The 17,202-nt window shown below is 37.3% G+C and overlaps 1 protein-coding gene across 3 annotated transcripts; it reads left to right on the top strand.

The window, feature by feature from the left end:
- Nucleotides 1–126: 126 nt before the first annotated feature.
- L3HYPDH (trans-L-3-hydroxyproline dehydratase) lies at nucleotides 127–16,523 on the top strand. Of its 3 annotated transcripts, none has more exons than XM_074235921.1 (5): nucleotides 127–637; nucleotides 4,958–5,127; nucleotides 7,434–7,556; nucleotides 12,450–12,587; nucleotides 16,052–16,523. In XM_074235921.1, exons 1-5 carry the CDS (start codon nucleotides 142–144, stop codon nucleotides 16,175–16,177), a joined length of 1,053 nt encoding a protein of 350 aa, XP_074092022.1. In that variant the 5' UTR covers nucleotides 127–141; the 3' UTR covers nucleotides 16,178–16,523. The 3 variants fall into 3 exon arrangements, with proteins under 3 accessions (XP_074092022.1, XP_074092021.1, XP_074092023.1); XM_074235920.1 differs by having other exon boundaries at nucleotides 127–658; XM_074235922.1 differs by lacking the exon at nucleotides 127–637 and adding an exon at nucleotides 665–1,122 and having other exon boundaries at nucleotides 16,052–16,522.
- The last annotated feature ends 679 nt before the right edge of the window (nucleotides 16,524–17,202 follow it).

The following is a 17,202-nucleotide window of genomic DNA, read 5'->3' as shown; positions in this document are numbered from 1 at the left end:
CTGCTCCGGGGGCGGCCCCTTCCGGGACTCCCGCCCATTGGTCCGTCGGATCCGGGACCAGGATGCGGAAGGCCGCGCTCCGCCTCCGGGTGACTCCCTTATAGGCGCCCCGCCTCCGGCCTCCGGCGGCCCGGCCCCGCCATGCAGGTTCCCCGGCTGCCCCCGCACGCCTCGGGCGCCCCGGCGCTGTCCGTCCTGGACATGCACGCGGGCGGGGAGCCCCTGCGGATCGTGCTGGCGGGCTGGCCCGAGGTGCGCGGCCCCACGCTGCTGGCCAAGCGCCGCTACGTGCGCGAGCACCAGGACGGGCTGCGGCGGCGCCTGCTGCTGGAGCCGCGCGGCCACCGGGACATGTACGGGGCGCTGCCGGTGCGCAGCGAGCTGCCCGACGCGCACCTGGGCGTCCTCTTCCTCCACAACCAGGGCTACAGCTCCATGTGCGGCCACGCCGTGCTGGCCCTGGCGCGCTTCGCGCTGGACTCGGGGCTGGCGCCGCCGCCGCCCCCCGGCCAGGCCGAGGCCCAGGTTCGGCTGCACTGCCCCTGCGGCCCGGTCACCGCCTTCGTGCCGTGGGAGGGCGGCCGCAGCCGCGGGCCCGTGCGCTTCCACAGCGTCCCGGCCTTCGCCCTGGCCACAGGTACCCACGCGGGGCCGGGCGGTGAGTGAGCGCCGCCCCCATTGCGGGTCAATTAGAGATGGAGAGAGCCTGCACGCTTGGGGGCACTAAGCATGGCACGGGCCCGCCCAGGACTGGGGCGCTTAACCTCGGGCCTCGAAGCTGCCGAGTGCTTCCACGCATGTCTGGCGGCTTCCTGCGTGACATATGCAACATAACCACAACTAACGTCCCCCAGCTCGGGCGGGCGAGCCTGGGGCCTCCGGCGTGGCCGCAGCGCCCCGATGCTCCCGGCACGCCTGGGAGATGTTGGCTTGCCTGGGTCACCCCGAGACCCGCATGCTGCCAGGGCCGGGGCTCTCGGGGACCCCATGGGAGGCTTTCTTGGCCGAGAGGCGGGAGTCGCCTTCTTGAGCTCGTGTCACGGATGAGGAACTGGGGCAAACAAGGTCAAGTAACTTGCCAGGTTCAACTAAGGAGAGTCCGAGGCCAGAATCCAACTCGGGGTGAGTCTGCCTGACTTGGCCCACCTAAGCCACCTCAAATTTAATCGAACCTTCTGAGGATAAAGCACCGAGTTCAAATCCGGCCTCAGACACTTAATAATTACCTGGGCAAGTCGCTTTAAAACCCATTGCCTTGCAAAAACCACAAAAAAATAAATTCTGAAATGGGAGTGTGGTGACCTTAAAAAAGTTAGAAGAATCTCATCAATTGCCTATTGGGGGCAGCAGATAGAGCACCGGCCCTGGAATCCAGCCTCACCCACTTAAGAATTGCCTAGCTTGGGCAAATCACTTAGCCCTATTGCCTTACATAAATAATTCTTTAAAAAATAGCCTATCGAACATTAAATGAGACCAAGTGCACTATAGTAACATGACCCATTTCATACCTCTCAGAACTTAAATGGAAACGTTGAGGAGGTAATAATAGCAGCAACAGTAAGAATAAACCCTCCAAAATCCAACCAATCATCCTTGTGAATGAAGGGAGGAAAATAAGGAAATTTGGCCCTGGATAATGTACAGTAACACCTGAGGATTTTACAACAGTTGAAATAAGGCCCTGGCCAAGGGGGTAGCGGAAATGGGAGCAGTGAGAGAGCATAGAAGGAGTTGAACATCTCCTAGCACAGTTGTGGAAAAGCAAGTGGAAGGAACAGTTTCAGCCACAAAAGGCTGTAGCCTCTTGAGGAAGAAATGTACGTTTGAAAAATTATAACAAAAATGGTACATTCAGCATTATAGAAGTTCTGAAAGGAAAAAGTCACTGTAACCTTGAGTGGTTTGAGAAGACTTCAAAAAAGGAAATGGGACTTGAGCTGGGCCCTGTAGAATTTAAGAGTTCTTGGAGGGAAAAGATCAGAAGTGTATAATGCCACATTTTGTTGCAAGGCAAAATTGGAAAAGATCTATATCGTATATTCTTGGGAACCTAGAGGATAGCTGTTAGAAAATGATAGGTAAATGATAGTCTTGCTCTCTCAGAAGCTTATTTTGGAGAATTTTCTGTACAAACCCTGTTTGAGAATTTAGCCATAAAAATAGACTGAGTCATCCACCTGATTTTTCCACTCAAGTAGCAGTTGGTAGGAGGAAATCTGTCACCTAAAATGTAGCAAGGAATTTGAGGAAGACTTCTGATATTACGTTAGGAGTTAGAAGCTGTATTCTCAAAACTAAGAGAGTGCCCATGAATTGAAGAGTGACTATACAAATTGTTTTATCTATGTCAAGAAATATTCTTGCACTGTAAGAAAAAAAGGGGGAAGATTTCAGAGAAACCTGTGAAACTAATGAGCAAAATAAGCAGAACCAGGAAAACCCTTTAAACAGTTATATCAGCAATGTTAAAAAAAAACAATAAAAGACTTAAGACTTAAGCATCAATGTATTGACCAATCGTGATTCTAGAGTATGAGAAAAAAGTATATAAAATCATTAATTTCTATTGCATTTATCTTTCATTAAAGAATATAAGATCATTAGTTTCCAGATGAATTTTAATTGATTCTTACTAGTTTCTGAGGGTTTTTTTCTAATCTTTTTCCAAAATTAAGATTGTAGTTTATCCTATACATTGACTACTCGGGAAAAAAAAAAGTTATTCATTATGTCAAAAATAAATGCTAATTCGATCTTTTGGTACTAGGATAATGTCATTTTAACAGATTTCATTATGAGATGAAAACAATGAAATATTTTGGAGACAAATTTTTAGCCAATGATTGTTCTTTATATTTATGACCCTATCTATATCTGCCTAGTTTTACTAAGTTCTTTTTTGTTAAGTTTCTCTTTGGGACAGATACCCCTTCCTGGCAGGCTACATTCTCTGTGAGTCCAGGATAATATAGCAAAGCTGGCAGGGAATTTGTAAATCATTAAAAACAACTCTTTAACAAATTAGAAAACTGAGGCCTGGAACAATGAACAGTGAATGGTAGTTCTAGGATTGACACTATCAACTAACATTTCTATAGTGGTTACCATATGCTAGGCTCTCTGCTACCATGATTTACATTTACATTTCATTTAATATTTTTGAAAACATGACAGTTATCCTCATTTTACAGATGAGGAAACTGAGGTCAACAGAGGTAAGTGGCTTGTCCAGATTCCAGGTCCTGTCTTGGTGAATTTCTCTTTTTCTCCTCTAAGAATCCTGACTTTCAGAATGCAGCCTCTTATAGGTTATAGCATTCTGAAAGTCAGAATTCTTAGAGGAGGAAGGAAGATTATCTTCATTCTTTCTGGGTCAGAGGGATCTGTCTGAACACAGTGCATATTTAACAAATGTATGTGAAACTGCATTGAATTGAACTAGAATCTTTGTATACTGCTAAATAGAGTGGATTTAGCCAACCCAATAAACTCGGGAACAAACCATTTTTTTGTTGTTGTTAGCCTTCATTTTTTTTAATTAAAGATATTATTTGAGTTTTACACTTTTTCCCCCCAATCTTACTTCCCTCCCCCCACGGAAAGCAATCTGTCAGTCTTTACTTTGTTTCCACGTTGTACATTGATCCAAATTGAGTGTGATGAGAGAGAAATCATATCTCTAAGGAAGAGGCAAAACAAGATCAGACAATAAGATATCTGGTTATTTTTTTTTCTAAATTAAAGGGAATAGTCCTTGTACTTTGTTCAAACTCCACAGCTCCTTATCTGGATACAGATGGTACTCTCCTTTGCAGACAGCCCAAAATTGTCCCCGATTGTTGCACTGATGGAATGAGAAAGTCCATCAAGGTTGGTCATCACCCCCATGTTGCTGTTAGGGTGTACAGTGTTTTTCTGGTTCTGCTCATCTCACTCAGCATCAATTCATGCATATCCCTCCAGGCTTCCCTGAATTCCCATCCCTTCTGTTTTCTAATAGAACAATAGTGTTCCATGACATATATATACCACAGTCTGCTAAGCCATTCCCCAATTGAAGGACATTTACTTGATTTCCAATTCTTTGCTACCACAAACAGGGCTGCTATGAATATTTTTGTACAAGTGGTGTTTTTACCCTTTTTCATCATGTCTTCAGGGTATAGACCCAGTAGTAGTATTTCTGGGTCAAAGGGTATGCTCATTTTTGTTGCCCTTTGGGCAGAGGGGAACAAATCATTTTAAGGGGAAACCATTATGCTTGCAAATTCAGTAAGCTAGCTATACTCTCCAAAATTCCACTGGGTGTTAGCCTATTCAACAACTAGCTGGTTCCAAGAAATTATCTGCTTATACATCTGCTTCTTTTCAGTTTACCAATAATGGAAGCTACTCCCTCAAGTTTAAGAAATATTCAAATGAACAATGAGGCAACTTTATTTAGCCATTTCTATTTTTCAAAATTATACTCAAATTTTATTGATCATAACCAAGAGAACTTATAGTTCTGATTTGCCTTTGAGTCATACTATGAGAACTAAGCAAGGTGTAACATGGCCTAATAGAACCTATAATATACTTATAATATACTTATAATATACCTATAATATACTTAGGCCACTTTGGATTTAAGCTACTCCAGTAACCTTTAAAACCTAGAACTTGGAACTAACATAGATATAACTTTGAAATTACTTAGACTAAAGAGAATAAGCACCATTGGGTCTTATGAAATTCAAAATTTGAGATATGATTTAGAAATGACACTACATTCTTGAGTCTGAAGTTCATTCAAGTGAAAAATATAAAAAGAAGGTACACTTGAATTTATTTTTGAAAGTGAATTTTCAGGTTTATTTTAAAGTGATGCTGGTTTTTTCTTAATATTTTAAAAAGACATTTTTATGTAAAAAAACTACTAAATGCAAAATAACTTTTTCTTAATTATTTTTAGATCTTGTAGTGGATGTTCCTGGAAAAGGAGAGGTTGTAGTCGACATTGGATATGGCGGCGCATTTTATGCATTTGTTGATGCTAAAAGGTTTGGATTAGATGTCTGTTCTTCAAAGACAAGGGATCTTGTAGACGCAGCAACTGCAGTTACTGAAGCAGTTAAAGTACAGGTAGATATAGGGTGTATCTTGATAGCTTCTATCCTATCTTAACTTTTTCAGTATGGATATTGTTTCCATTCACACAGGTCACAGTTCTTTAATTGCTTTGATGGTTTTTGTCAATCTTTTTTTTTTTTTTACATTTTTGTCCCTCCCTCCTCCCCCTGACAGTAAGCAATGTAATATAGGCTCTATACCTATAACTGTACTAAACATAGATACATAGACAAATCTAAGAGCCTGGAACTTAAGTTCTTATCAGATCTTAGCAAACTGGAAAGGCTGAGCATGGGAACAGTAGTGGCCTATACAACTGCCATCTATGCTATTTGTTGAATATATTTCTTCACTTTAACTTTTCTTCAATGCTTGTTCATTTACAGTATTATTATTGTTGTAGGCAAACAGGATTAAGTGACTTGCCCATGGTCACACAGCTAGGAAATATCTAGAGGCCACATCTGAACTCAGGAAGATGATTCTTCCTGACTCTCCATTGAACCACTAATTGCCCTACAATAGCTTAGCAATTATGGTGTTGATTTATGTAATTAATATTGGTAATCAGATCAGTAATAAATGTAATACCAAGTTAAACAAAGATTTTATCCTTCACTCCCAACAGAAATTTGTTCTTTTACATTAAGACCCTAAATTTGAATTATATATTCTATAAATGAAATACATTTTTCTTTACTTTGCTTTATGATAAGTTATCAGTTTTTTAGATTAAAGAATAACTTATAAAATGCTAATATAGTAGTTAAATTGATAATTTGCTATCTCATTTTTAACATTTCTGGTCATTTTCCCTTGAAATTTAAAACTTTTCCTTTAATATAAAGAGAAAGAAATTATACCCTATCTATTTCAAATAATGTTTCATTGAATTATTAGGATAATCCCCAACATGAGAATCATAAAGCAGCTGAACTTTTATTTTGAGCCTGGATCTCCATAATTCTCTTAGGTTGGAAATGCAGAAGCCTGTGACCCAGTCCTATATGTAATCAGTATGGGTGCCCCCAACTAGTACCATTTCTAGCCTGGGCCAGTGTGCCCCTCCTTAGGGAGGATGGTAGGCCCCCAGATTTCTTCCTTCAGGACCACCCGGGGACTAGTCTTAAAATCTAGCCCAATGCAACTCCTAAATTTTTTAAAAAAATTATATTTAAGGCAATGGGGTTAAATGACTTGCCCAGGGAAACATAGCTATGCCACTATTAAGTGTCTGAGGTCAGATTTGAACCCAGATCCTCCTGAATCCAGGGCTGGTGCTTTATCCACTGCACCACCTAGCTCCCCCACAACTAAGTTAAGCAATCTACCAGTCTCAACCTGAGTCTTCCTATTAGTAGGGATTCTAGGCATGCACCAATTAATATGGCTGAAGTATTCATTTTGCATCAGTTTTTTTCTATTCAGATGTTTAGTAATCTTATTGAGTTAGCAATTAGATACAACTTTACAAGAGATCAGTTTATCAGATTATCCATAAGAGAAATAGGATAAAGGCATTAATTTCTTAATCAGAGAAACAATGCTTGTTATGTGTTACGATTTTGAAGACCTGACTTTATAAATATTAAAATTAGGGAAAATATGAAGAATTATTTAATGGCCATATAGTGAGAACAAAATATACAGTAGAATTATTTTGTAGATTTTAGAAATATCATTGCAATAAAATGAAGTTGATAGGGTTTATCAGTGGGAAGGGAAAAGCAAAAGATCAAATAATATAAATGGTATGTTATTATTTAGAAATAAAGGCAGTATGTCAAGTAGATAGCTAGACTCAGAATAAGAAAGGCATGGGTTCAAGTCCTACTGGCAATTGAAAGTGGCACAATGCTTAAAGAGTTAGGAAGATACAAGTTCAAATTCAGCCTCAAATTCTTCTTTCTGGTCAGTTCTGTCAACTGTAAAAAAGAGGATAATAATAGCATCTATATCCCAGGGTTGTGAAAATCAAATGATACTATAATTATAAAAAAATGTTTAGCAAACTACTATAGTAAACTCTAGTTCAATACTTCTCCCTTCTTTTGGACCCCTCCTCATCTCAAGTTCCCTATATCAGTGGAATTACAGGATTGTTTTGAACTCACCAAATAACCAAACAATCCTTTCTCTGTGTTTACATACTTATCAGAGTGACATATGATTATCATAGAAACTCGCACATTGTAGGCACTCAAAAAAGTGAAAAGTGATGTCTTTGAACACTTATTTTGTAAAGATCCATTTGATTGAAAAAGCCATTTTACTGCATTTTATATATTAGTAAATGCCTTTTATTTTCTTTTTCCCAGGTTAAAATTCACCATCCAGATAGTGAAGACCTTGCATTTTTATATGGAACTATATTAACAGATGGAAAGGATGCTTTTACTGAAGAACCAACAACCAACATCTGTGTGTTTGCAGATGCACAGGTACTAGAACAAAAAGCATTTACCCCATAGAAGCTACCATCTACTTTAGGGAGTCATTTTGGTGGAAAATACACTGGGTTAACTTCAGGAAATCACAGAATTAGAACCAGTTCAGTCATTAAACTAGCCATATTTTTTTTTGAGTCATTTCTCAGTCATGACCAACTTTTTTTTCAAGGCAGTGGGGTTAAGTGGCTTGCCCAAGACCACATAGCTAGGTATTTATTAAGTGTCTGAGGCTGGATTTGAGCTCAGGTACTCCTGACTCCAGGGCCGGTGCTCTATCCACTGTGCCACCTAGGTGCCCCCATAACCAACTTAATGACCTCATTTGGAGTTTTTTTGACAGACACTAGAGGGATTTGCCTTTTCTTTCTCCATTTCATTTAACAGATGAGAAAACTGAGGCAATGAAGTGACTTGCCCAGAGTCACATAGCTGTGTGACCACACAGCTGAGACCAGATTACCATTTATAAAAATGAAGAAATCCAACTCCAGGTCCAGCACTCTATCCTCTGTGTCACCTAGCAACCTTGAGCCATGCTTCTCTTAATCTTTTTTTTGTGATACAGGGTAACAATCTGTAAAATTGAGCTAATTGTCATTCTTTTTATAAATCAAGATAATAGAAATGAAAGCATTTTTGATCATAAGCACCATGCACATTCACGCTCTCTTCTGTTAATAATGTTAGCTTAATTCTTAATCATATAAGACTTAAAATTATTCTTTTTTTATTGCTAAGAAAGATAATTTCTAACTATTGATATTAAGCTTCAGGAGTTAGATGAGAGCTGAGATTTATGTGTTGTTAAAAATATAAATTCTGTTGATGCCACCACTATAACATTTCCCTCATCTGCTCTTTTTCTTTTTTAAATTTATTTTTATTAAAGATATTATTTGAGTTTTACAGTTTTCCCCCCAATCTTGCTTCCCTCCCCCCACGGAAAGCACTCTTGTCAGTCTTTACTTTGTTTCCATGTTGTACCTTGATGCAAATTGGGTGTGATGAGAGAGAAATCATATCCTTAAAGAAGAGAAGTCCAAGAGGTAACAAGGTCAGACAATAAGATATCTGTTTTTTTCTAAATTAAATGGAATAGTCCTTGCACTTTGTTCAAACTCCACAGCTCCTTATCTGGATACAGATGGCACTCTCCTTTGCAGACAGCCCAAAATTGTTCCCGATTGTTGCACTGATGGAATGAGCAAGTCCTTCAAGGTTGAACATCACTCCCATGTTGTTGTTAGGGTGTACAATGTTTTTCTGGTTCTGCTCATCTCAGCATCAGTTCATGCACATCCCTTCAGGCTTCCATGAAATCCCGTCCCTCCTGGTTTCTAATAGAACAGTAGTGTTCCATGACATACATATACCACAGTTTGCTAAGCCATTCCCCAATTGAAGGACATTTACTTGATTTCCAATTCTTTGCCACCACAAACAGGGCTGCTATGAATATTTTTGTACAAGTAATGTTTTTACCCTTTTTCATCATCTCTTCAGGGTATAGACCCAGTAGTGGTATTTCTGGCTCAAAGGGTATGCACATTTTTGTTGCCCTTTGGGCATAGTTCCAAATAGCTCTCCAGAAGGGTTGGATGAGTTCACAGCTCCACCAACAGTGTAATAGTGTCCCAGATTTCCCACAACCCTTCCAACAATGATCATTATCCTTCCTGGTCATATTGGCCAGTCTGAGAGGTGTGAGGTGGTACCTCAGAGAAGGTTTAATTTGCATTTCTCTAATAATGATTTAGAGCATTTTTTTCATATGGCTATGGATTACTTTGATCTCCTCATCTGTAAATTGCCTTTGCATATCCTTTGACCACTTGTCAATTGGGGAATGGATTTTTGTTTTAAAAATATGACTCAGTTCTCTGTATATTTTAGAAATGAGTCCTTTGTCAGAATCATTATTTGTAAAGATTGTTTCCCAGTTTACTACATTTATTCTGATCTTGGTTACGTTGGTTTTATCTGTGCAAAAGCTTTTTAATTTAATGTAATCAAAATCATCTAATTGGTTTTTGGTGATGTTCTCCAACTCTTCCTTAGTCATAAACTGCTCCCCTTTCCATAGATCTGACAGGTAGACTAGTCCTTGATCTTCTAATTTGCTTATAGTATTGTTTTTTATGCCTATGTCCTGTAACCATTTGGATCTTATCTTGGTAAAGGGTGTTGGTCTAATCTAAGTTTCTTCCATACTAACTTCCAATTATCCCAGCAATTTTTATCAAAGAGGGAGTTTTTATCCCAATGGCCAGACTCTCTGGGTTTATCTCATCTGCTCTTTTTCACTACTCATTCAGCTTCTATGATAATTAAGACCCTTATCATCTCTCAACTGACTTGCTGCAATAAGCCTCTGTGGCCTCTAATTTCTCCCCTTTCCAATCCAACCTCAAGACATCTGCCAGATTCTTAAAGCCCATGTCAGATAGTCTTTCTTCCCTATACTAGAAGTGCCAACAGCTCCCATTTTCCATTGTTATAAATATAAGCTCCTCTGGGTCATTGAAAGACCTTCACAATCTGACTTCAGACTAATTTTCCAAATTTATTGTACATTACTACCTTTTACACATTCTAAATTCAAGTGAAACTGTTCTACTGCTGCTCTCCATATTGACATTCCAGCTCCTACCTATTTACCTTTTGTATAGACTGTCCCCTAGGTCTGGAATATATGTCCATATCACCTTCACCTTGTACAATTCCTCTCTACTTTTATGGCTCAAATCAAGCATAGATTCCTATGAGAAGTCTACCCTTGGGGCAGCTAGGTGGCGCAGTGGATAGAGCACCCACCGGCCTTGGAGTCAGGAGTACCTGGGATCAAATCTGGTCTCAGACACTTAATAATAATTACCTAGCTGTGTGGCCTTGGGCAAGCCACTTAACCCCATTTGCCTTGCAAAAACTTTAAAAAAAGAGAGAGAGAGAAGTCTACCCTTGATTACCCCAAATGCTAGTCTTACTCCATACCCTTTACTCAAGAATTTATGTTCATCTATATTTGTTATCTATATTATATAAATTATTCACAAATATATCCATATTTATTTTATATTAATTATATAGAAATATGTAATTTACATTTTTGTAACTTTTATGTTATAGAGAAATATATCATTTATATTTTATTTCCATTATATAAATTATATACAAATATATCACTTATCTATACTTGTTTTATCTATTTTTAATACTGGTTTATCTGAATTCATGTTCTTTTCCTTCAAAAAAATATAAATTCTTCCAAGGGCAAGGACTTTATCCCTAGTATATGGTGGTTGTGGTGATGATGATGATAGCTAGCATTTATATAGTATTTTAAGGGAGAGGGAGGATGGCTTTTGTATCTTATAAAGGTTATGGGAAAGATTTTTTAGAATTTGCAATTGTATAAAGAAGGAAAAAGGGAATGGGATCCAGGAGTCTAAAGAGTAGGTATATCCCTTCTGTGATTTTTCCTGTGGGAGAGTGGTGATTCTGAGAAATGGAAGATACCTGAGGGAAGTCACATTGAATACCCCTGACTTCTCAGTAGTGAAAAGTTGGTCAAGACTGAAAAACTGACTCAGTGAAGGTCATCTGCTTTAGATATAGTTAAGTAGAGGATGCAACTGAGGACTGGAAGAGAAAAGGGTTGGAACAGTAACTGTGGGGAATTATAAAGGGAGGGAATTGTTCTAGAAGGAAGCATAGTAAAGGAGCAAAGAACTAGCTGAAATTAGGTATTATTAAATTTAGAATGGGCAGCATAAGCTCAATTTTTCAGTATTTCTCAACATACTGGAATAAAAGCAAGGAAATTATATGGCACAAATTATATAAGGACAAGAATCAAGAGGTTACAAAAAGCAGAAGGGTAGAAAACTGAGATAACAACTAAGTCAGATAAAATCTAATGAAACATTAAAATGGCAGACTAAGGAGACAAAGCCAAAAATGAAGGAAAATGAACCTAAAGAATAGGGCTTGGAGGTGGCTAGGTGGCACAGTGGATACAGCACCGGCCCTGGAGTCAGGAGTACCTGGGTTCAAATCCAGTCTCAGACAATAATTACCTAGCTGTGTGGCCTTGGGCAAGCCACTTACAACCCCATTTGCCTTGTAAAAAACAAAAAAAAAAATAGGGCTTGGTGAAAGGATATGATAAAGGCATTAGTTTTCATTGAAATGTATAAGAGTAGAATGCTGTATTTTACTTAAAAGTAATGTAAATTAAAAGTATGCTCAAGTTTTTTGTTTTCTTTTGGTTTTTGGTTTTTGGCAAGGCAATGGGGTTAAGTGGCTTGCCCAAGGCCACACAGCTAGGTAATTATTAAGTGTCTGAGGCCACATTTGAATTCAGGTACTCCTGACTCCAGGGCCGGTGCTCTATCCATTGCGCCACCTAGTCGCCCCAAGGTACATTTCTATACATGGGAGTTGCTCTTAAGGAAATGTGGGTCACAGGGACTTTGTTAAAATTTTTACTTTTTGATGGCTTGAATTGAAGCGATAATAGATTCTAAAAATGAAATCTAAAAGTAAATTAACATGGAAATCTATGAAAATTAGATTAATTGTTAGGCTATGTATTTTTCTTATATCCTGAGATAAATAAAAGGACTTGCCATATAAAAGATAAACTGCCCCGTGATTTATAGTGAAGAAATATATATATAACATATAAAAAGATAATTTACTGTTCTTTAATAAAAATGTTCCAGATTGCTTTCAGGACACTATCATACCAAAAATATGATTCTGAATTTTATAAGTTAAAACATGAGAATTCTAAAATAAATAAGGCACAATATAGCATAGGATAAATGGTTTTTTAAAATTACATTTGTGAAGTATCTCATTTTTGTGTTTACTCCAAAACAGGTTGACCGAAGCCCCACTGGTTCTGGAGTGACAGCTCGCATTGCCTTACAGTATCACAAAGGACTAATTCAACTGAACCAGACCAGAACTTTTAAAAGCAGTACAACAGGTTCACTGTTCACTGGAAAGCCTGTGAAGGTGATCAGAAAAATCACTGTAATGTTTTGTCGAATTTAGTTCCATGAAGGAGATTTAAGTTGTGTATCAGATAAATTTCTTTACCAAGTTCTGTCAAAATGTCATACTATGAGATTATTACTATCTTAGTTCAGTTAGATTTCTTTTTGTACTTATCAGGATTATCTCACCTTATTTGTTAGATACGTTAAAAGTTTAAATGAATAGAATTTTTACAAACTATCTTCCACATGCACTAGGAAAGTTGACTAAAGAAAACCTATAGGTATAGTGATCACACCAGTATGAGTGAAAAAAATTAATAATATATTCTGAGCATATGCATATTCATAAGTTATGGTATACTATTGCATTATATTATAAAACATGAAAAAAATTAAATTTGAAGGATGAAATATTAAAATAATTTTATTTTGTATTTTAAATAAATAGTACAAAAAACTTTTTGTTCTCCCTTAAAATACTAAGATAGCAAGTATTTTGATTGAATATACTATATTTGTTTCTAAAATCTTGGCTTAACATTTTTGATACAGCAATCCAAAAGTCTGACTTAAGATCATCTTACTCTAATCCTCAATTTTAATAATAATCATATCTGGGAAAATATCTTACAAAAACATATATATCCAAATAGAAGAAGTGCATATTGGCTGTAACTAAATTATTATGCTGATTTTTCAATCCCATCTATTAGAGTTTGTTGAAATTTGATTCAGTAAATTTGTCTTTCAAGATATCAATCAGCTGTTCGTTTTTTGCAAACTAATCAGAATAAGTTGCATTTTAAGATTTTTATATTTATTATTTTCTTTTTGTTTTGGGGGGTAAGTGACTTGCCCAGGGTCATACAGTTAAGTAAGTATTAAGTGTCTGAGGCTGAATTTGAATTCAGTTCCTCCTTACTCCAGGGCCAGTGTTCTATCCATTGTGCCAACCAGCTGCTCTCATTTTAAGATTTTTTTTTAGGTTTGTTTTTTGTTTTGTTTTGTTTTTTTTGCAAGGCAAATGGGGTTAAGCGGCTTGCCCAAGGCCACACAGCTAGGTAATTATTAAGTGTCTGAGACTGGATTTGAACCCAGGTACTCCTGACTCCAGGGCCATTGCTTTATCCACTGTGCCACCTAGCCACCTCTTCATTTCAAGATTTTTAAACAAATAGATAATAAATCCATTGAAATTGCTTTTGGAAGATTTTTTTAAAAAGTTAGAAAAATCTTTTTCCAAACAGAGATATAAGAAGTTTTATAGGTAACACCTACCATTTGGGGCAACAAAAGCTTAGGTTTTTTTTAATCATCTTGCTAATCATATTGATTTCATACTACCACTAGCTGATGTATCAACATATAGCACAGTCAAAATAAGATTTATCATTAATGAGTGGATATAAATCCCTACTCCCAATTTTGATAATTTTGAATTTTTTTACCAACTTGTCATAATTCATTATTTTTACCTTTTAGATATTTGTCCATTTTATGAGGACCTACAGGTCTACAAATCCATTTAATTGTCCACATGTAAACAGCATACTGTATATTAAAGTGTTCAAAATGATGTGAGTGAGGATATTACCATCAACCCTTCAGTGTTGCAGAATTCCCAATCTTCCCTCATAATACATTGAATGTATTATGTGATATGAGACCATATAACATAAGGTCCTAGTGAGGGCACCAATATTAAGCCATATATTAAATATTAGTAAATTTTAATTTTTTTTTAAAAAATAGAAGGAAGTCTTAATGTTTTCTTCATACACCTCAATGGATAATCTTAATTTTTTCCAGTTTCACAATTTATTTTAATTTTGTTGTTCAGTTGTGTCTAACTCTTCATGACTCCATTTGGGATTTTCTTGGCAAAGATGCTGTTTGCCATTTCCTTCTCCAGACCATTTGACAGATGAGAAAACAGAGGAAAATAGGGTTAAATGATTTGCCCAGGGTCACAGAACTAGTATTTGTCTGAGACCTGATTTGAGTGAGATCTTCCTGACTCCAGGCCCAGTTAGGCCCAGTGTGCTATCCACTGTGCCTGCCACCCAACTATCCTTTATTTTTCATAAGTATTTTTAAAACATCAACCTGTTACACTCACTATACTTGCTCTCATTTAGCAAAAAATAAATTGTTAAAAAATGAAAAATAAAGTTGCTTAATAAAGCAAAAAAAATAATTCTCACATTGGCCATAGCTGAAAAATATATGTCACTGAATGCATTTTAAATTCATCACCTGTCAGGTGGTGAGTGGCTTGTTGCAACTTCATGGATAATCTTTCTTTCCCTCTCAGGTATATACACTTGGCTTTGGAGACTACAGGTGTGGAGCATTATAGGGGGAGGTGGGGCTTGAATTGCAGTCTCACTTCTGCCATTATCTAGATGTCTGAGCTTAAAAAGAGACTTTCCCACCTCAAGGCTTCCCTTTCCTCATCTATGCCTGAGAGAAGGAAAGCCTCCCTTGATGTTACCTCTATTGTCTTTTGTTGCATGTTCTGGTTGAAGAGAAAGAAACAGAGAGAGAGAAAAAAGCTAATTGTAAAATGTTTCCTTTTCTCAGGCTGTAAATGGCATTAGAAAGCAATTCTTTCTTTCTCCGGTCAATTGTCTTTCAGCCAAACAGTAGCGATGGATTGGCTCCCAGAAAAAGATGCCCATCAGCCCTGATCAGCTCATATCCATTCTCCTTTTTCATCTTTTATAACCAGTTCTCCTCCTTGCTTTCTCTGTCCCTGACTTCTCCTGAGCTCTGTTTCTTTGATCAACTTCTACCCCTTTGATCCTCCTCTTTTTTCCCCCAGCTTCTAATGCCTCTCAGACACCAGGGCTTTCTCATAAGGAGTGTCCTATCTCTAGCTTATAAAATGAAACTCAAAAATCCAATCTTTCCTTTAGTTATGATTCTTGCAGCCCTATTATAATCATCCTATAGTCTCTGGTTATTTTATTTATGGTTTGTACCTTCAAAATTCTGAACACAGTCACTGGCAGATTTAAGTGATGGAGCACAATGTGTTGCAGCCACCATACCTCAGACTGTGCTCTGCCTTTAAACTGGACTTCTTGAACCATTTATCTAATGGGCTGTCCTCTCAGGTTTCAGAGGGGTCTTCTTTGCTCAACATTTTATCTGAGATGTTGTGTTTCTTCTCTCTTTAATTCAGAGTGTGTGTATATATACACACACAATAGAAGTGTGCCTAACATAAGGGAGGAAAAAAGACATTTTATTTTTTTTTCCATTTATCAGATGTGATACTAGCCCAAATTTTAGTTCAGCCAATTGAGGTATAAAAAAGGAAGTCACTTATTTTTATGAATAAAGCAATCCATCTTTAATTAAAGTACCATTCAAAGTTGGGTTAAAATACCAAAACTAAAGGGTATAAGTTTTTTAGATAAGATAAAATATAAAGATCATTTTTATATTAAATTCCTTTTATCTTTCTCTTTTCAGGAAACCAAATGTGGTGAGTTCAAAGCAGTTGTAGTTGAAGTATCAGGACAAGCCTATTATACAGGTGCAGCAAGTTTTATAATTGAAGAAGAGGACCCACTGAAAAATGGATTTCTTCTCAAATGACTTTATTCATGACCTTTTTAAAAGCAGCCATTATCTAAGAGCTAATTGTCCTCATGTTCTGTAAAACAAGTATATCATCTTGTATATGTGTATGGCTATTCTAAATAATCTCAAAGCCCTTGTTTATATAAAATCATGTTTATAAATAATTGGTAATATATAACTCTTTTAGGTTTGCAATTTACTTCACATTTTATCTCATGACAATATTATTTGTATGAACCAATTTAGCTAGAAATATTTTTAATATTCTAGTAAAACAAAATATTAGTAAAAACAAAATATTAAAGATGACAATACAATTTTTCTCCTATGGTGCTGCCTAGCAAAATTATAATAAAATTATCCATTTCAAATTGATTTGTAAATTTTAGAGTTTTGAAGGTATGATCTTATCTTTTAGTGTTGTATTAAAGAAACTTTTATCTAGTGATACCACTGCTTGGGAAGGAAGAAGGGGCAAAGGGAAAGGGGAAAGATGGGGGGGATATAAGGGGGCAAACACACTGAAGGAGATGGTATTCAGAAGTAAAATATTGGGGAAACATGGAAAGTAAAAAAAGGGGGAAATTGGGGAATTGGAGAAGAGCTGGACAAATATGGTATGTGAATATAATGTAAAATAATAATATTATATTAGACAGATATCAGAAAAACCTGGAAAGATTACATGAACTAATGCTGAGTGAAGTGAGATGAACCAGGAAAACATTGTTCATAGCAGCAGTAACATTGTATGATGATCACTTAGCTCTTCTCAGCAATAGAGCGATCAAAGACAATTCTAAAAGCCTTGTGATGGAAAAAGCCATCCATATTTAGAGAAAGAACTTTGGAGTCTGAATGCAGATGGAAGCATACTATTTCCACTTTTTTAAATTTGTTTTTTTCTTTTTCATGGTTTTTCCCTTTTGTTCTGATTCTTCTTTCACAACATGATGTATGTGTAAATATGTTTAACATGATTGTGTATCTGTTTGTTGTCTTGAGGAGGGATGAAGGGAAGGAAAGAGAAAAATTTGGAA

Source organism: Macrotis lagotis, chromosome 4, assembly GCF_037893015.1.
Source record: "Macrotis lagotis isolate mMagLag1 chromosome 4, bilby.v1.9.chrom.fasta, whole genome shotgun sequence".
NCBI lineage: Eukaryota > Metazoa > Chordata > Mammalia > Peramelemorphia > Peramelidae > Macrotis > Macrotis lagotis.
Note: the sequence above shows the minus strand (reverse complement) of the source record. Positions and strands in the feature narration are given on the sequence as shown.